Genomic DNA, 22,115 nt, shown 5'->3' with positions numbered 1-22,115 from the left:
TCCTCAACTTCAGCCACATTAATCATTATCAGATTCAGCCGAGGTCTAGAACTTAGGGAATTATTTGTACCAAATACAATGCTCTTAGTTTTTACTGGCCGTCCATTCCAAAACAGGCTGCAACACTTTGTTAAGGGTTTCAGTGATTTCCCAGGCTGTGGATGCTGATGGGTATAGGGTTGAATCATCAGCATACATAGACACACAGGCTTTATAATAATAATAATAATAATAATAATAATAATAATAATAATAATATGCCATTTAGCAGACGCTTTTATCCAAAGCGACTTACAGTCATGCGTGCATACATTTTTGTGCATGGGTGGTCCCGGGGATCGAACCCACTACCTTGGCGTTACAAGCGCCGTGCTCTACCAGCTGAGCTACAGAAGACTACTTTAGTGCCAGTGGCAGGTCATTAGTAACAAGAGTGTAGAGGGCCAAGAAAAGCTGCCCTGCGGTAAATCACAAGTTTAACATGAGAGAAGATTCCATTAAAGAAACCCCTCTGTGTTCTATTAGATAGACATTGTCAACAGGTTATGGTCAATAATATCAAAAGCTGCACTTAAATCTAACAGCTCCCACAATCCTATTACTTCAACCAATCATCAGTCATTTTGTGTCAGTCAGTACGTGTCGAGTGCCCTTCTCTATAAGCATGCTGAAAGTCTCGTTGTCAATTTGTTCACAGAGAAATAGCATTGTATCTTGCCAAATACCGTTTCTTTCCCCCAAATGTTTACAAGCTGATTGGTCGGGCTGTTAGAACCAGTAAAGGGTGCTTTACCATTCTTGGGTAGCTTGAGGACAAAACAATGTTCTCTAGACGCATGTAAAAAAAATATATATGACAAATAGGAGCGGCAATATAGTCCACTACTATCCTCAGAAGCTTTCCATCTAAGTCGTCAACACCAGGTGGTTTCTCATTATTGATGGACACCAATCATTTAACCACCCTCGCCCACACTAACTTTACAGAATTCAAAATGACAATGCTTTTCTTTAACTATTAGTCTTTTATGCATGAACATGATTTATGCTCCACAGTTTGTTGTTGGTTTTTCCTGCCTACGTTTGCCCACTTTGCCAATGAAGTAATCATTCAAGTAATTGGCAACATCAAAAGGTTTTTGTGATAAATGAGCCATCTGATTCAAATCTCTTTCTGCCCATCATTTCATTTAAAGTATTCCAAAGCTTTTTTCCATCATACTTTATGTCATTTATCTTGGTTCCATAATAATACAAATATATATTTTGGTTCAGTTTAGTCACATTCTCAATTTACAGTAAGTCATTTACAGTAAGTCATTTACAGTAAGTCAGCCAGTCAGATTTACAGCCAGACTTATTCACCACTCCTTTTGCCCAGTCTCTTTCAACCATCCATCTTTTTCAATTCCTCATCGATCCCACGGGGCCCTTAACGGTTCTAAACAGTCCGTTTCTTAATAGGTTCACGCTTATCAATAACTGGAAGAAACTATTTCATAAGTGCAGAGTCTGGATGCTCCCCATTACACCCATCAGACCAACATATATATTTTTGTATCTTCAACATAGGAATCAGTACGAAACGTTTCCTACGATCTCTTATACACTATTTTAGGCCCAGCCTTTGCAGTGGGGTGTATTCATGGATGCCAAAGGAAGCCAGGCATCCCCCAAAAAATGGACCAAGAAAAAAAACATACAAAAGAATGTATCTTTCATCTCTCTGTGTTTCAATAAATGTTCCTTCAATTCGCCTAGAGGCTGAATGTATCTCACCGGAGAAAGCATCCGAGCGAACGAAACAGCGCCCCCTCTGTCTCTGTATGTGTAGCCCAACTATCTGATGCTGTCTGGTCAAAAAGGGTATGACACTGTTGAATGCAAGGGAAGCCAGCGAGCATTTGGTCTCCCTTGATAAAAAAAAAATCTAATAATAATAGCCAATCAGCATTGAGCTAAACTGAGTGAGCTCAGCTGTGAACGGTCCTGGAGCACCAAAGAAATGTGTCAAGGGGAAGCCAGTTTGGATTTAGCTGCACACCAATCACATCACCAGAATCCAAACTGGAATTGTTGCATCTCGTTGTGTTGTTGTCCTCCGGTGGCTAGCTAGCTAGCTAAAATTGGCCCATTCCTAAATTAGCCATGGATGGAGATAGGAATTTGGACTTGTGGTTTTACTTAATTCTCCGTTCTGGCCAATGATTATAACGGCAATTCTGATCCAACCATAAATGTATCCATTGTGCCCCCGGCCTCAGAGGATGGAAGTTCAACATGTAGCTAGATGTAGCAGGCTAATGCTAACTAGCTGGCCTGACGATCATTGCCCATGAAAGGAAGTTAGGCTAGCGTGCAACCGTTTTAGCCAGGTAGCCTAGGACAACAAAAACTACAAGCGTGTACTGTATGAGCCATAGACTGTTTAGGCACCATGAAAGACGAGGATGGCATTGCTGGCGTTTCTCTACAAGTAGAGTGAGTCAACATGTTTTTCTACTTGCAAGCATACACACACACACACACACACACACACACATACACCCACACACACACACACATACACACACACACACACACACACACACACACACACACACACACACACACACACACACACACACACACACACACACACACAGAAATCAGTATCATGGACAGCCATGTCACATTTAGCTGACGTTGATTGGACTAAATCGTTTTTAGTATCTTTTAGTTGTCACTGCATTAGACTAAGCATTGGTGATGAGATGATATTGAAATGTTGAAGTTGAAATGGTGCTGGAATAGTGGAGGCAGCGTCTGTTTTCTTAGCGACTTGCGGTAACTCTCCGTGGTTCCAAATCAATAGTTTAGTAGTCTGAAAATGTGGGAAACATGACCTTGCTTGACCCCTGCTGTAGGTCACGTAACTGTTTGTTACATGCAATATGTTTTGTGGACTTCACCAGACAGGTGTTGCTCTCCGGTTTTGTGATGAAACAAAGGTGTGGTTGAATTTATTCTGCCACTGTGTCTTCTTATTGTCTCGGCCTTTAGGCCTTTATATCACGGTGTCAAGGCATATGAACTAACAGGTTATAGAGAGAACAACGCAATTATCACAACACATAGGTTGTAATATGACTTTTTTTCCCTGACTTGGCTTCCCCGGTGATTTTACCCACGCACCGCTACTGAGCCTTTGGAACTTGGGCTTTTCTAGATATGGCCACTATATTACACTCAGAAAAAAAGGGTTCCAAAAAAGGTGCTATCTATAACCTTAAAGGGTTTTTCGGCTGTCCCCATGGGAGAACCCTTTTTGGTTCCAGGTAGAACCCTTTTAATAATATAAAATAAATAATATGCCATTTAGCAGACGCTTTTATCCAAAGCGACTTACAGTCATGTGTGCATACATTTTTACGTATGGGTGGTCCCGGGGATCAAACCCACTACCTTGGCGTTACAAGCGCCATGCTCTACCAATTGAGCCACAGAGGACCACAACCCTCTGGGGTTCTACCTGCAACCAAAAATGGTTCAAAAATGGTTCTCCTATGGAGACAGCCGAAGAACCCTTTAAGGTTATAGATGGCACTTTTTTTCTCTAAGAGTGTATGGTCAGTACATCCAAAGGGTATGGATACAGCTTTAGAGCAGAGTTCTGCAGCATTGGTAAAAATGTGATCAATACACATGGATTATATAGTTCCTGTAGTGTTTGTAAACACCCTGGAAGGTTGATTAATAACCTGAACCAGATTACAGGCACTGGTTACCGTGAACAGCTTCCTCTTGAGCGGACAGCTTGATGAAAACCGGTCTATATTCAGGTCACGCAGAACATGAGATCATCTCTAAGCTTTACAGGAATATGGCTCTGAATATATACAGCAACACCTCCACCACAGGCATTCCTGTATTTACAGGAATATGGCTCTGAATATATACAGCAACACCTCCACCACAGGCATTCCTGTATTTACAGGAATATGGCTCTGTATATATACAGCAACACCTCCACCACAGGCATTCCTGTATTTACAGGAATATGGCTCTGTATATATACAGCAACACCTCCACCACAGGCATTCCTGTATTTACAGGAATATGGCTCTGTATATATACAGCAACACCTCCACCACAGGCATTCCTGTATTTACAGGAATATGGCTCTGTATATATACAGCAACACCTCCACCACAGGCATTCCTGTATTTACAGGAATATGGCTCCTGAATATATACAGCAACACCTCCACCACAGGCATTCCTGTATTTACAGGAATATGGCTCTGTATATATACAGCAACACCTCCACCACAGGCATTCCTGTATTTACAGGAATATGGCTCTGAATATATACAGCAACACCTCCACCACAGGCATTCCTGTATTTACAGGAATATGGCTCTGTATATATACAGCAACACCTCCACCACAGGCATTCCTGTATATATACAGCAACACCTCCACCACAGGCATTCCTGTATATATACAGCAACACCTCCACCACAGGCATTCCTGTATATATACAGCAACACCCTCCACCACAGGCATTCCTGTATATATACAGCAACACCTCCACCACAGGCATTCCTGTATATATACAGCAACACCTCCACCACAGGCATTCCTGTATATATACAGCAACACCTCCACCACAGGCATTCCTGTATATATACAGCAACACCTCCACCACAGGCATTCCTGTATATATACAGCAACACCTCCACCACAGGCATTCCTGTATATATACAGCAACACCTCCACCACAGGCATTCCTGTATATATACAGCAACACCTCCACCACAGGCATTCCTGTATATATACAGCAACACCTCCACCACAGGCATTCCTGTATATATACAGCAACACCTCCACCACAGGCATTCCTGTATATATACAGCAACACCTCCACCACAGGCATTCCTGTATATATACAGCAACACCTCCACCACAGGCATTCCTGTATATATACAGCAACACCTCCACCACAGGCATTCCTGTATATATACAGCAACACCTCCACCACAGGCATTCCTGTATATATACAGCAACACCTCCACCACAGGCATTCCTGTATATATACAGCAACACCTCCACCACAGGCATTCCTGTATATATACAGCAACACCTCCACCACAGGCATTCCTGTATATATACAGCAACACCTCCACCACAGGCATTCCTGTATATATACAGCAACACCCTCCACCACAGGCATTCCTGTATATATACAGCAACACCTCCACCACAGGCATTCCTGTATATATACAGCAACACCTCCACCACAGGCATTCCTGTATATATACAGCAACACCTCCACCACAGGCATTCCTGTATATATACAGCAACACCTCCACCACAGGCATTCCTGTATATATACAGCAACACCTCCACCACAGGCATTCCTGTATATATACAGCAACACCCTCCACCACAGGCATTCCTGTATATATACAGCAACACCTCCACCACAGGCATTCCTGTATATATACAGCAACACCTCCACCACAGGCATTCCTGTATATATACAGCAACACCTCCACCACAGGCATTCCTGTATATATACAGCAACACCTCCACCACAGGCATTCCTGTATATATACAGCAACACCTCCACCACAGGCATTCCTGTATATATACAGCAACACCTCCACCACAGGCATTCCTGTATATATACAGCAACACCCTCCACCACAGGCATTCCTGTATATATACAGCAACACCTCCACCACAGGCATTCCTGTATATATACAGCAACACCTCCACCACAGGCATTCCTGCATATATACAGCAACACCTCCACCACAGGCATTCCTGTATATATACAGCAACACCTCCACCACAGGCATTCCTGTATATATACAGCAACACCTCCACCACAGGCATTCCTGTATATATACAGCAACACCTCCACCACAGGCATTCCTGTATATATACAGCAACACCCTCCACCACAGGCATTCCTGTATATATACAGCAACACCTCCACCACAGGCATTCCTGTATTTTCGGTAAATGTTATATCCCTGTATTGCTACTGCTGTATCATCAAAGGAATTATCAAAGTGAGTCTCAGAGATGGCCAATATATGAACATTATCAGATTTCTTGCCAGTTATTGATTTCATAAACCTTATTTTTAAGGCTACAGTGCATATGATTAATAACATATGGGCTATTTTTAGACATTTACATTTTAGTCATTTAGCAGACGCTCTTATCCAGAGCGACTTACAGTTAGTGAGTGCATACATTATTTTTTGTATTTTTTTTCATACTGGCCCCCCGTGGGAATCAAACCCACAACCCTGGCGTTGCAAACGCCATGCTCTACCAACTGAGCTACATCCCTGCCGGCCATTCCCTCCCCTACCCTGGACGATGCTGGGCCAATTGTGCGCCGCCCCATGGGTCTCCCGATCGCAGCCGGCTACGACAGAGCCTGGATTCGAACCAGGATCTCTAGTGGCACAGCTAGCACTGCGATGCAGTGTCTTAGACCACTGCGCCACTCGGGAGATCGACCTTTCCAGGTTGACAAGAACATTGTCCGGCTAATAGAGTCAGTCAATCAGGCAGTGAGTGTCAGTTGGTGTGTATGTGTGTGTGTGTGTGTGATGTGGGGCTGATGCTACTGACCCGGAAGCTAGGCTTTCTCACTCCTCCCAGTCTTTTGGGAGGGAGGGTGGACAATGAGCCTGATGTAGTGGATTTAAGCAATGTCCCCACGCTCTCTGGCAGCTTTCATGGCTGGGATAAGTTATTTCCGCCTCTAGCATACAGCTTACGAGAAGTCCTCGTTAAGGGAAGATGTTTGTTCATCTCAAGTTCTTGGCTCTCTCCAGAACAACCATCTTGTCCTTAAACCTTAGGAACTTGACCACTATCTGGGCCTGGGTCTGTCACCTGGGCTGGTTACAGGTTTTCCAGACCTGTGGGCGAGCTCCACCTCAATCTTCCTGTGATCCATCTGCAGCTTTTAAGTGATCATTTGTCTTACTTTCTCCTCAGACTCGGCCCAGTTATGTGAAGACTCTGGTATGCCATCCACAACTATGTTATTTCTCCTGGATTGACCCTTTAGATGTTTTCCCAGCCTTCTGTAATAATGACTCACAGACAGTATTGATGTCATTTCGCGTGGACTTACAGTTTGTTGTCATATTGCTGCAAGTCTTTCAGGACATCCACCTCTGCTTGGGAGAACTGAAAACTGTTCTTAAGGTCCTGGACCTCTCTGGTCAGATCATCCATTCTTTTTTTTTGTATTTGGACAAAGTTCTTGAAGCTATTTTCCTGTTGTTGTAACAACTGCTTGAATAAATCTTTTTTTGTTCCTTTTAAAGATTCTTCACCTGTGAAAGAGAGACACTACTGTCCTCAACGGTACCCCCACCGGCTTTGGTTTTGGAAGCCATGGTAGCAACGTAGGCTAACGCTGATACTCCACGCAGACAGGACAGGTCGCAAGGCAGATGCAACCAGCACAGACAGCAGGGATTTAGACAGCCACAAGCCTGGGACAATCCGCGGTCCCAGCCACAAGGGGCTAACCGCGTTGCGGCCTGTGTTCACGCTTTCAGGAAACCTTGCTAGCTTGATAGCTAGTTAGCAGCTAGGCTTGCTGCTACGCCAAGCAGCTCCTCAAGACTTTTGGTTGGCAGGATCCCTGGACAGATAGTAGTGGTCCCAGCAACTGATGCTAACCGCGTCACGGGATCCAAATTCAAAAGGTAGCTAGTAACCAAACTTCATCAATAGAACCCTTTTTCAGAGACTTTCAAAACTTTCAAAACAACAAACCGAGCTCAATTGGAGTTTGTTGGTCCCCAGTGGTGAATGAGGTGTGTTTGTCCGGGGCTACGAAATGTGTACTGTGTCCGTGTTTCAGGTGAGTGTACCTTTGTCGCAGCTGTCTCCATAGTAACCAGGTGGGCAGATGCACACCCCTGGACTCATACACAGTCCACCATTCAGACACCTGGGAGAGCAGAGGGCTGGGGGGAGAGCGGAGGAGGACAGGAGAGGGGGAAAATCTACGTCAGGAACCTCAAGCATTTAATTCACCTTCAGCTGCTTGCAACCCTTTACCCCCAAACACTACATTCATTGCTATAATGAATGTTACACTTAGTTTTGCCTGTAGAAGGCGCTAAAGAGCCTCAGTATTGTTGAGCCTTTCCCAAGAATGAATATCGTAATCACAATGTCACAAGACCCATCGACACACAAATAAAACGCACTGTTTTCACAGAACACTTCTCTTAAATCCATTGTCTACTCTAGGTGCCTAAAAGGCTCTACACAGTCTACACAGTCTACACAGTCTAACACAGTCTACACAGTCTAACACAGTCTAACACAGTCTACACAGTCTAACACAGTCTACACAGTCTAACACAGTCTAACACAGTCTACACAGTCTAACACAGTCTACACAGTCTACACAGTCTAACACAGTCTAACACAGTCTACACAGTCTAACACAGTCTAACACAGTCTACACAGTCTACACAGTCTACACAGTCTAAAACAGTCTACACAGTCTAACACAGTCTAACACAGTCTACACAGTCTAACACAGTCTAACACAGTCTAACACAGTCTACACAGTCTAAAACAGTCTACACAGTCTAACACAGTCTAACACAGTCTACACAGTCTAACACAGTCTACACAGTCTAACACAGTCTAACACAGTCTACACAGTCTACACAGTCTAACACAGTCTAACACAGTCTACACAGTCTACACAGTCTAACACAGTCTACACAGTCTAACACAGTCTACACAGTCTACACAGTCTAACACAGTCTACACAGTCTACACAGTCTACACAGTCTTACACAGTCTACACAGTCTACAGAGTCTTACAGAGTCTTACACAGTCTACACAGTCTAACACAGTCTACACACAGTCTAACACAGTCTACACAGTCTAACACAGTCTACACAGTCTAACACAGTCTACACAGTCTACACAGTCTAACACAGTCTACACAGTCTACACAGTCTACACAGTCTACACAGTCTTACACAGTCTACACAGTCTACAGAGTCTTACAGAGTCTACACAGTCTACACAGTCTAACACAGTCTAACACAGTCTACACAGTCTAACACAGTCTAACACAGTCTACACAGTCTAACACAGTCTAACACAGACTACACAGTCTACACAGTCTTACACAGTCTAACACAGTCTACACAGTCTAACACAGTCTACACAGTCTAACACAGTCTACACAGTCTACACAGTCTAACACAGTCTACACAGTCTAACACAGTCTACACAGTCTACACAGTCTAACACAGTATAACACAGTCATACACAGTCTACACAGTCTAACACAGTCTACACAGTCTAACACAGTCTAACACAGTCTAACACAGTCTACACAGTCTACACAGTCTACACAGTCTAACACAGTATACACAGTATGCACAGTCTACACAGTCTAACACAGTCTAACACAGTCTACACAGTCTAACACAGTCTAACACAGTCTAACACAGTCTACACAGTCTAACACAGTCTAACACAGTCTAAAACAGTCTACACAGTCTACACAGTCTAACACAATCTAACACAGTCTAACACAGTCTACACAGTCTAACACAGTCTAACACAGTCTACACAGTCTACACAGTCTACACAGTCTAACACAGTCTACACAGTCTAACACAGTCTAACACAGTCTACACAGTCTAACACAGTCTACACAGTCTACACAGTCTAACACAGTCTAACACAGTCTACACAGTCTAACACAGTCTACACAGTCTACACAGTCTAAACAGTCTAACACAGTCTACACAGTCTAACACAGTCTACACAGTCTAACACAGTCTACACAGTCTAACACAGTCTACACAGTCTACACAGTCTAACACAGTCTAACACAGTCTAACACAGTCTACACAGTCTACACAGTCTACCAGAGTCTAACACAGTCTACACAGTCTACACAGTCTAACAGTCTACACAGTCTAACACAGTCTAACACAGTCTACACAGTCTAACACAGTCTACACAGTCTAACACAGTCTACACAGTCTAACACAGTCTAACACAGTCTACACAGTCTACACAGTCTACACAGTCTAACATAGTCTACACAGTCTACACAGTCTAACACAGTCTACACAGTCTAACATAGTCTACACAGTCTACACAGTCTAACACAGTCTACACAGTCTAACACAGTCTACACAGTCTACACAGTCTAACACAGTCTACACAGTCTAACACAGTCTACACAGTCTAACACAGTCTACACAGTCTACACAGTCTAACACAGTCTACACAGTCTACACAGTCTACACAGTCTAACAGTCTACACAGTCTAACACAGTCTAACACAGTCTACACAGTCTAACACAGTCTACACAGTCTACACAGTCTAACACAGTCTAACACAGTCTAACACAGTCTACACAGTCTAACACAGTCTAACACAGTCTACACAGTCTAACACAGTCTACACAGTCTAACACAGTCTAACACAGTCTACACAGTCTAACACAGTCTACACAGTCTAACACAGTCTACACAGTCTAACACAGTCTACACAGTCTAACACAGTCTAACACAGTCTACACAGTCTAACACAGTCTACACAGTCTAACACAGTCTACACAGTCTAACACAGTCTACACAGTCTAACACAGTCTAACACAGTCTAACACAGTCTACACAGTCTAACACAGTCTACACAGTCTACACAGTCTAACACAGTCTAACACAGTCTACACAGTCTAACACAGTCTACACAGTCTAACACAGTCTAACACAGTCTAACACAGTCTAACACAGTCTACACAGTCTAACACAGTCTAACACGGTCTACACAGTCTAACACGGTCTACACAGTCTAACACGGTCTACACAGTCTACACAGTCTAACACGGTCTACACAGTCTACACAGTCTAACACAGTCTACACAGTCTAACACAGTCTAACACAGTCTACACAGTCTAACACAGTCTAACACAGTCTACACAGTCTAACACAGTCTAACACAGTCTACACAGTCTACCACAGTCTACACAGTCTAACACAGTCTACACAGTCTAACACGGTCTACACAGTCTACACAGTTTAACACAGTCTAAAACAGTCTACACAGTCTACACAGTCTAAAACAGTCTACACAGTCTACACAGTCTAACACGGTCTACACAGTCTACACAGTTTAACACAGTCTACACAGTCTAACACAGTCTAACACAGTCTAACACAGTCTAACACAGTCTACACAGTCTAACACAGTCTAACACAGTCTACACAGTCTACACAGTCTACACAGTCTAACACAGTCTAACACAGTCTACACAGTCTAACACAGTCTACACAGTCTAACACAGTCTAACACAGTCTAACACAGTCTAACACAGTCTACACAGTCTACACAGTCTAACAGTCTACACAGTCTACACAGTCTAACACAGTCTAACACAGTCTAACACAGTCTACACAGTCTACACAGTCTAACACAGTGGGTCCGCAGCGCAGGTTCATTTGCGTAGCTCTCTAAGTAGTTCCACGTACTTTTGTGCAGCTGAATTTTTTATACAGATACACAAAGACAAAAGCCCCTTTTTCTCCCCTCAGTCAGTCAGTGGCTGCACAGAGTCTCTAACCTCTTTAAAGCCTTAAATAGATGGTACACATGCTCATTGCCACCCAACCTGCCCGCCTGCTGACACTGACATTATTGTTTTTTTTTGTGTCCTGGAAAACATTTCAAATAAATTTGCTTTCACATTTAACTAGTCTGGATGGGAGCGCTGCTTTCCAGTGCTTTGTAATTTCCATGATGTTTTTAAATTGTGGTGCCTTGAGGCAAAGTTAAGCCACCACAAGCACAACCTTTACACATTCATTAATACATTTAAATGCATCGTGGTGGTTCTGTTGTTGTCTGAAGAAAATGATAGGCCTGTCTGAACTGGACCGGTGCGTCATACTGTGAAACACACACACAAACTATTCTCTTTCTCTAACCATTCCTTTCACAAGGTTCTATCCCTTTTTGTTGTGGAGACATTCCAGGAAACAAGAAGATATTCCACCCAGCGTTGATGCGGGACAAAGAGAAGGAAAAACACAAGACAACCCTTTACATTTCATTCTATAGACTGAGCAACTACAGCTATTGTGTTGACTGTGTGCAGTGTGCTGTGCATCAATATGGTGTTAATGGAAGAGAGATGGAAAGGCTTTTGATGTTCAGATGAGACCGGTGTACCTTTCTCACAGTGGGGGCCGTAGAAACCATCCTGACACTCACACACCTGTCTCTCGTTGCAGAACCCACCGTTACGACAACCACCTGGACATTTAGCTGTGGAGACAGAAAGGGGGGGGGGATATCAAAGAGAGAGAGAATGCAAGCAGGGAAGAGAGCAAGCGAGAGAGAGGGGTAAGAGAGAGGGAGAGAGACAGAGACAGAGAGAGAGCGACAGAGAGAGAGAGAGAGAGAGAGAGATAGAGAGAGAGAGACAGAGAGAGAGAGAGAGAGAGACAGAGAGACAGAGAGAGAGAGAGAGAGAGAGAGAGAGAGAGAGAGAGAGAGAGAGAGAGAGAGAGAGAGAGAGAGAGAGAGAGAGACAGAGAGAGACAGAGAGAGACAGAGAGAGAGAGAGAGACAGAGAGAGACAGAGAGAGACAGAACACATGAGAAGAGAAAAATAACAAGGTTGAGATGAATGAATGGCTAGTGGAGTCCTTCCTTCCTTCCTTCCTTCCTTCCTTCCTTCCCCTTCCTTCCTTCCTTCCTTCCTTCCTTCCTTCCTTCTTCCCCCTCTCTCTGACACTCTCCATAGCCTGCTATCTCAGAAGACCACTTCAAGGGAAACCCACATTCCACTACAGTGCAGTGAGATGCCATGGACTGCATCCCAAATGGCACCCTATTCATGCACCCTTATGGTCCCTGGTCAAAAATTGTGCAAGATATAGGGAATAAGGTGCCATTTGAGACACACAGCCAGAGAGTTCCACAACAGGGCCTGGTTCAAAGCCTGAATACCATCTCTCTACAACAGGGCCTGGTTCAAAGCCTGAATACCATCTCTCTACAACAGGGCCTGGTTCAAAGCCTGAATACCATCTCTCTACAACAGGGCCTGGTTCAAAGCCTGAATACCATCTCTCTACAAGAGGGCCTGGTTCAAAGCAGCCTGAATACCATCTCTCTACAACAGGGCCTGGTTCAAAGCCTGAATACCATCTCTCTACAACAGGACCTGGTTCAAAGCCTGAATACCATCTCTCTACAACAGGGCCTGGTTCAAAGCCTGAATACCATCTCTCTACAACAGGGCCTGGTTCAAAGCCTGAATACCATCTCTCTACAACAGGTCCTGGTTCAAAGCCTGAATACCATCTCTCTACAAATGGGCCTGGTTCAAAGCCTGAATACCATCTCACTACAACAGGGCCTGGTTCAAAGCAGCCTGAATACCATCTCTGTACAACAGGGCCTGGTTCAAAGCAGCCTGAATACCATCTCTCTACAACAGGGCCTGGTTCAAAGCCTGAATACCATCTCTCTACAACAGGACCTGGTTCAAAGCCTGAATACCATCTCTCTACAACAGGGCCTGGTTCAAAGCCTGAATACCATCTCTCTACAACAGGGCCTGGTTCAAAGCCTGAATACCATCTCTCTACAACAGGGCCTGGTTCAAAGCCTGAATACCATCTCTCTACAACAGGGCCTGGTTCAAAGCAGCCTGAATACCTTCTCTCTACAACAGGGCCTGGTTCAAAGCCTGAATACCATCTCCCTACAACAGGACCTAGTTCAAAGCCTGAATACCATCTCTCTACAACAGGGCCTGGTTCAAAGCAGCCTAAATACCATCATTCTACAACAGGGCCTGGTTCAAAGCAGCCTGAATACCATCTCTCTACAACAGGGCCTGGTTCAAAGCAGCCTGAATACCATCTCTCTACAACAGGGCCTGGTTCAAGGCAGCCTGAATACCATCTCTCTACAACAGGGCCTGGTTCAAAGCAGCCTGAATACCATCTTTCTACAACAGGGCCTGGTTCAAAGCAGCCTGAATACCATCTCTCTACAACAGGGCCTGGTTCAAAGCAGCCTAAATACCATCTCTCTACAACAGGGCCTGGTTCAAAGCAGCCTGAATACTATCTCTCTACAACAGGGCCTGGTTCAAAGCAGCCTGACTACCAGCGCTCTACAAAACAACATTAAGGAGAAGCCTTTGAGGTGGTACTGGATGTCAACAGAGCTGTCAAAACACTCACTACCCTTTTTAGTTCTGGAGATCCATCGGCGTGTGAGGAACCCTTGTGTCCGTATCCCAAACGGCACCCCTTATTCCATATATAGTGCATTACTTTTGACCAGAGCCCTATGGGAATCCCTATATAGGGAATAGGGTTCCGTTTGGGACAGTGCCCCTTTCTTCCTTAACACTGGCACTAGACAACATGTGGCCAGTCACAATAAGAAGACAACGTCTGCGTCCCAAATAGCACCCAATTCCCCTATTTAGTGCACTACTTTTGACCAGGGTCCACAGGGCTCTGATTAAAAGTAGTGCACTATATAGGGAATAGGGTTCTATTTGGGATGCAACCAGTCATAGCACGACTCACTGAGACAACAGTTGCAGAACAAACTGGCAAGACTTCTCAGACTTTCCCTTCCTTTGACAATTTCCTCCACTGTGTCGACAAACACAAGTGGTGTCCGGGGAATTTGTGTTTGGTAAGACTCTGACCAGTTGCCTTCGGTGAAAGCCGGCACCAATATTGATTCTTGTTTTCCGTTAAGGAAAACGGCCTGAAAACGGCACGGGCTCTGGTCAAAAGCAGTGCTCTATATAGGGAATAGGGTGCCATTTGTGACCCAACCCTCTGTGTTAGAAATAAGGGCGCTTGTCTCACTCACTTATGCGACGAGACCCATCTGGAGAAAGAGAGGGAGGGAGGGATGAGTCTGGTTTCAGTCAGCTCAGGATTCACTCCATCACTCTATCCAACATGAGGACCAGAGGGAGGGATGAGTCTGGTTTCAGTCAGCTCAGGATTCACTCCATCACTCTATCCAACATGAGGACCAGAGGGAGGGATGAGTCTGGTTTCAGTCAGCTCAGGATTCACTCCATCACTCTATCCAACATGAGGACCAGAGGGAGGGATGAGTCTGGTTTCAGTCAGCTCAGGATTCACTCCATCACTCTATCCAACATGAGGACCAGAGGGAGGGATGAGTCTGGTTTCAGTCAGCTCAGGATTCACTCCATCACTCTATCCAACATGAGGACCAGAGGGAGGGATGAGTCTGGTTTCAGTCAGCTCAGGATTCACTCTATCACTCTATCCAACATGCCATTTACCTCTAATGTGAGGTCAATACCACGGGAGGCTGCATTCCAAATGGCACCCTATTTCCTGTATAGTGCACTACTTGTGACCAGGGCCCTATGGGGCTCTATGTAGGGAATAGGGTGCCATTTGGAATGCATGTTCACTTCTCCTTAGCTGTTATAAAACCCTTTGGACTAACTCTGATTTAAACAGCATCTTCATCTAGATATTAATCTTCTTCTTTTTAAATACTTTGACACCATATCCCACATTGGGAAGGAAAGGACAGGACATGGAACATTAAAGCCGGTATTTGAAGTCTGGTTTGGTGTCGCTGCTTCCTGTAACAGATATGAAGTGCCCTTAGCTAGATTGATTCCCTGCTACAGCCCAGCCTGAAGCTAGGGTCCACACCTGGGTTCGAACACTATTCAAAATCATTTCAAATACTTCGACAGGGCTTCATTGAGCTTGCTTGGCGCAATGTAACCAATAGAACAGTCACAAAACTGCAAACACAAAACCCTGTCCATATAGAACCCCAAACCCTGTCCATATAGAACCCCAAACCCTGTCCATATAGAACCCCAAGCCCTGTCCATATAGAACCCCAAACCCTGTCCATATAGAACCCCAAACCCTGTCCATATAGAACCCCAAACCCTGTCCATATAGAACCCCAAACCCTGTCCATATAGAACCCCAAACCCTGTCCATATAGAACCCCAAACCCTGTCCATATAGAACCCCAAACCCTGTCCATATAGAACCCCAAACCCTGTCCATATAGAACCCCAAACCCTGTCCATATAGAACCCCCAAGCCCTGTCCATAGAACCCCAAGCCCTGTCCATATAGAACACCAAACCCTGTCCATATAGAACCCCAAACCCTGTCCATATAGAACCCCAAACCCTGTCCATATAGAACCCCAAACCCTGTCCATATAGAACCCCAAACCCTGTCCATATAGAACCCCAAACCCTGTCCATATAGAACCCCAAACCCTGTCCATATAGAGCCCCAAACCCTGTCCATATAGAACCCCAAACCCTGTCCATATAGAACCCCAAACCCTGTCCATATAGAACCCCAAACCCTGTCCATATAGAACCCCAAACCCTGTCCATATAGAACCCCAAACCCCAAACCCTGTCCATATAGCATCCCAAACCCTGTCCATATAGAACCCCAAACCCTGTCCATATAGAACCCCAAACCCTGTCCATATAGAACCCCAAACTCTGTCCATATAGAACCCCAAACCCTGTCCATATAGAACCCCAAACCCTGTCCATATAGAACCCCAAACCCTGTCCATTTAGAACCCCAAACCCTGTCCATATAGAACCCCAAACCCTGTCCATTTAGAACCCCAAACCCTGTCCATATAGAGCCCCAAACCCTGTCCATATAGAACCCCAAACCCTGTCCATATAGAACCCCAAACTGGTAGTGTGGGGGGACCGTGTGTGTAAGGGAGGGGGGTGGACTGGTGTGTGTAGGGGGACCGGTGTGTGTAGGGGGGACTGGTGTGTGTAGGGGGGACTGGTGTGTGTGAGGGGGGACTGGTGTGTGTAAGGGGGGACTGGTGTGTGTAGGGGGGGGGACTGGTGTGTGTAGGGGGGACTGGTGTGTGTAGGGGGGACCGGTGTGTGTAAGGGGGGGACTGGTGTGTGTAGGGGGACTGGTGTGTGTAGGGGGGGGGACTGGTGTGTGTAGGGGATGTGTGGGGGGACTGGTGTGTGTAGGGGGGACTGGTGTGTGTAGGGAGGGGGGGACTGGTGTGTGAGGGGGGACTGGTGTGTGTAGGGGAGGGGGGGACTGGTGTGTAGGGAGGGGGGGGGGACTGGTGTGTGTAGGGGGGGACTGGTGTGTGAGGGGGAGGGGGGGACTGGTGTGTGTAGGGGGGGGACTGGTGTGTGTAGGGGGGACTGGTGTGTGTAGGGGATGGGGGGGACTGGTGTGTGTAGGGGGGGGGGACTGGTGTGTGTAAGGGGGGGACTGGTGTGTGTAGGTGGGGGGACTGGTGTGTGTAGGGGGGACTGGTGTGTGTAGGGGGGACTGGTGTGTGTAGGGGAGGGGGGACTGGTGTGTAGGGGGTAGGGGGACTGGTGTGTGTAGGGGGGAGACTGGTGTGTAGGGGAGGGGGGACTGGTGTGTGTAGGGGGACTGGTGTGTGTAGGGGGGACTGGTGTGTGTAGGGGGGGACTGGTGTGTAGGGGGGACTGGTATGTGTAGGGGGGGACTGGTGTGTAGGGGGGGACTGGTGTGTGTAGGGGGGGGGACTGGTGTGTAGGGGGGGGGGACTGGTGTGTAGGGGGGACTGGTGTGTAGGGGGACTGGTGTGTGGGGGGGGGGACTGGTGTGTAGGGGGGACTGGTGTGTGTAGGGGGGACTGGTGTGTGTAGGGGGGACTGGTGTGTGTAGGGGGACTGGTGTGTGTAGGGGGGGACTGGTGTGTGTAGGGGGGGACTGGTGTGTGTAGGGGGGACTGGTGTGTGTAGGGGGAGGGGGACTGGTGTGTGTAGGGGGACTGGTGTGTGTAGGGGGGGGGGACTGGTGTGTGTAGGGGAGGGGGGACTGGTGTGTAGGGGGGACTGGTGTGTGTAGGGGGGGACTGGTGTGTGTAGGGGGGACTGGTGTGTGTAGGGGGGGGACTGGTGTGTGGGGGGGGGGACTGGTGTGTGTAGGGGAGGGGGGACTGGTGTGTGTAGGGGGGGGACTGGTGTGTGGGGGTTTTGGGGGACTGGTGTGTGTAGGGGGGGACTGGTGTGTGTAGGGGGGGGGACTGGTGTGTAGGGGAGGGGGGACTGGTGTGTGTAGGGGGGACTGGTGTGTGTAGGGGGTGTAGGGGGACTGGTGTGTGTAGGGGGGGGGGACTGGTGTGTGTAGGGGAGGGGGGACTGGTGTGTGTAGGGGGGGACTGGTGTGTGGGGGGGGGACTGGTGTGTGGGGGGGGGACTGGTGTGTAGGGGGGGGGACTGGTGTGTGTAGGGGGGACTGGTGTGTGTAGGGGGGACTGGTGTGTGTAGGGGGGACTGGTGTGTGTAGGGGGACGGACTGGTGTGTGTAGGGGGGGGGGACTGGTGTGTGTAGGGGGGACTGGTGTGGGGGGGGGACTGGTGTAGGGGAGGGGGGGACTGGTGTGTGTAGGGGGGACTGGTGTGTAGGGGAGGGGGGGACTGGTGTGTGTAGGGGGACTGGTGTGTGTAGGGGGGACTGGTGTGTGTGGGGGGGACTGGTGTGTGTAGGGGGGACTGGTGTGTGTAGGGGGGACTGGTGTGTGGGGGGGGGACTGGTGTGTGTAGGGGGGACTGGTGTGTGTAGGGGGGGACTGGTGTGTTTATAGGGGATGGGGGGGACTGGTGTGTGTGTGTGTGGGGGGACTGGTGTGTGTAGGGGAGGGGGGACTGGTGTGTAGGGGGGGACTGGTGTGTGTGTGTAGGGGGGACTGGTGTGTGTAGGGGGGGAGTGTCTCTCATGTCCCCTCTACCAGGGCTGCATCCCTCTGCAGCTGACAGAGTTCACATGACATCATGCCCTAGGTATGGCCTTTGTACTGGACGCTGATTGGCAGATAACTTCACTCCTCTCTCTCCCCCACTCACTCACCCCTGGTCACAAAGCCTCCCCAGTACCCCACTGCCCCACTGCCCCCCCATTAGTACAAGGCTTTAAACATGAGAGCATCAGGAAGACATGATCTCTACATGCACACACACACACACACAAACACACACACACACACACACACACACAGGAAGGAAGCAGCCAGCGCCTAGCCCCTCTCCACTGACCTCTGATCCATTCCAGCAGGCAGGACAGCCAGGAACATATGGACCGTGTCCCAAATGGCACCCTATTCCCTAAACAGTTCACTACTACCCATAGAGTTAAGCAACAACAAAAAAAGTGCAAAATATGGGGAATAGGGTTCCATTTTGAATGCAGAACGGATCTAGTAACATATGGGTCTTTAGATCTACCATCGGATCTAATTACCCTCCATCCTGATGGTGAAGGACTGAGATCACTGATCTATACATCCTGCTGTCTCTACACCCCTCTATACATCCTGCTGTCTCTATACCCCTCTATACATCCTGCTGTCTCTACACCCCTCTATACATCCTGCTGCTGTCTCTACACCCCTCTATACATCCTGCTGTCTCTACACCCCTCTATACATCCTGCTGTCTCTACACCCCTCTATACATCCTGCTGTCTCTATACCCCTCTATACATCCTGCTGTCTCTACACCCCTCTATACATCCTGCTGCTGTCTCTACACCCCCTCTATACATCCTGCTGCTGTCTCTACACCCCTCTATACATCCTGCTGTCTCTACACCCCTCTATACATCCTGCTGCTCTCTACACCCCTCTATACATCCTGCTGTCTCTACACCCCTCTATACATCCTGCTGTCTCTACACCCCTCTATACATCCTGCTGTCTCTACACCCCTCTATACATCCTGCTGCTGTCTCTACACCCCTCTATACATCCTGCTGTCTCTACACCCCTCTATACATCCTGCTGTCTCTACACCCCCTCTATACATCCTGCTGTCTCTACACCCCTCTATACATCCTGCTGTCTCTACACCCCTCTATACATCCTGCTGTCTCTACACCCCCTCTATACATCCTGCTGCTGTCTCTACACCCCTCTATACATCCTGCTGTCTCTACACCCCTCTATACATCCTGCTGTCTCTACACCCCTCTATACATCCTGCTGTCTCTACACCCCTCTATACATCCTGCTGTCTCTACACCCCTCTATACATCCTGCTGTCTCTACAACCCTCTATACATCCTGGTGTCTCTACACCCCTCTATACATCCTGCTGTCTCTACACCCCTCTATACATCCTGCTGTCTCTACACCCCTCTATACATCCTGCTGCTGTCTCTACACCCCTCTATACATCCTGCTGCTGTCTCTATACCCCTCTATACATCCTGCTGCTGTCTCTACACCCCTCTATACATCCTGCTGTCTCTACACCCCTCTATACATCATGCTGTCTCTACACCCCTCTATACATCCTGCTGCTGTCTCTACACCCCCTCTATACATCCTGCTGTCTCTACACCCCTCTATACATCCTGCTGTCTCTACACCCCTCTATACATCCTGCTGTCTCTACACCCCTCTATACATCCTGCTGTCTCTACACCCCCTCTATACATCCTGCTGTCTCTACACCCCTCTATACATCCTGCTGTCCCTACACCCCTCTATACATCCAGCTGTCTCTACACCCCTCTATACATCCTGCTGTCTCTACACCCCTCTATACATCCTGCTGCTGTCTCTACACCCCTCTATACATCCTGCTGTCTCTACACCCCTCTATACATCCTGCTGTCTCTACACCCCTCTATACATCCTGCTGCTTCTCTACACCCCTCTATACATCCTGCTGTCTCTACACCCCTCTATACAGCCTGCTGTCTCTACACCCCTCTATACATCCTGCTGCTGTCTCTACACCCCCTCTATACATCCTGCTACTGTCTCTACACCCCTCTATACATCCTGCTGTCTCTACACCCCCTCTATACATCCTGCTGCTGTCTCTACACCCCTCTATACATCCTGCTGTCTCTACACCCCCTCTATATATCCTGCTGTCTCTACACCCCTCTATACATCCTGCTGTCTCTACACCCCTCTATACATCCTGCTGTCTCTACACCCCTCTATACATCCTGCTGTCTCTACACCCCTCTATACATCCTGCTGTCTCTACACCCCCTCTATACATCCTGCTGTCTCTACACCCCTCTATACATCCTGCTGTCTCTACACCCCCTCTATACATCCTGCTGTCTCTACACCCTCTATACATCCTGCTGCTGTCTCTACACCCCTCTATACATCCTGCTGTCTCTACACCCCTCTATACATCCTGCTGTCTCTACACCCCTCTATACATCCTGCTGTCTCTACACCCCTCTATACATCCTGCTGTCTCTACACCCCTCTATACATCCTGCTGCTGTCTCTACACCCCTCTATACATCCTGCTGCTGTCTCTACACCCCTCTATACATCCTGCTGTCTCTACACCCCTCTATACATCCTGCTGTCTCTACACCACTCTATACATCCTGCTGTCTCTACACCCCTCTATACATCCTGCTGCTGTCTCTACACCCCTCTATACATCCTGCTGCTGTCTCTACACCCCTCTATACATCCTGCTGTCTCTACACCCCTCTATACATCCTGCTGCTGTCTCTACACCCCTCTATACATCCTGCTGTCTCTACACCCCTCTATACATCCTGCTGTCTCTACACCCCTCTATACATCCTGCTGTCTCTACACCCCTCTATACATCCTGCTGTCTCTACACCCCTCTATACATCCTTCTGCTGTCTCTACACCCCTCTATACATCCTGCTGTCTCTACACCCCTCTATACATCCTGCTGCTGTCTCTACACCCCCTCTATACATCCTGCTGTCTCTACACCCCTCTATACATTCTGCTGTCTCTACACCCCTCTATACATCCTGCTGTCTCTACACCCCTCTATACATCCTGCTGTCTCTACACCCCTCTATACATCCTGCTGTCTCTACACCCCTCTATACATCCTGCTGTCTCTACACCCCTCTATACATCCTGCTGTCTCTACACCCCTCTATACATCCTGCTGTCTCTATACCCCTCTATACATCCTGCTGTCTCTACACCCCTCTATACATCCTGCTGCTGTCTCTACACCCTCTATACATCCTGCTGTCT

General features: G+C 47.3%; 1 protein-coding gene across 1 annotated transcript in view; it reads right to left on the bottom strand.

The window, feature by feature from the left end:
* Nucleotides 1–22,115, bottom strand: part of LOC123485859 (wnt inhibitory factor 1-like) — a gene marked incomplete at its 3' end in the record, with an annotated part of 50,920 nt that overhangs the window by 12,611 nt on the left and 16,194 nt on the right. The window contains exons 5-6 of the mRNA XM_045216959.1: nt 12,249–12,344; nt 7,898–7,993 (exon numbers count right to left, since the gene is read on the bottom strand). Coding sequence (XP_045072894.1) covers nt 7,898–7,993; nt 12,249–12,344 — 192 coding nt within the window. The remainder of the gene's footprint in view (nt 1–7,897; nt 7,994–12,248; nt 12,345–22,115) is intronic.

The sequence above is a fragment of the Coregonus clupeaformis genome, unplaced genomic scaffold (genome assembly GCF_020615455.1).
Source record: "Coregonus clupeaformis isolate EN_2021a unplaced genomic scaffold, ASM2061545v1 scaf0872, whole genome shotgun sequence".
In the NCBI taxonomy this organism is placed as follows: Eukaryota; Metazoa; Chordata; class Actinopteri; order Salmoniformes; family Salmonidae; genus Coregonus; species Coregonus clupeaformis.
Note: the sequence above shows the minus strand (reverse complement) of the source record. Positions and strands in the feature narration are given on the sequence as shown.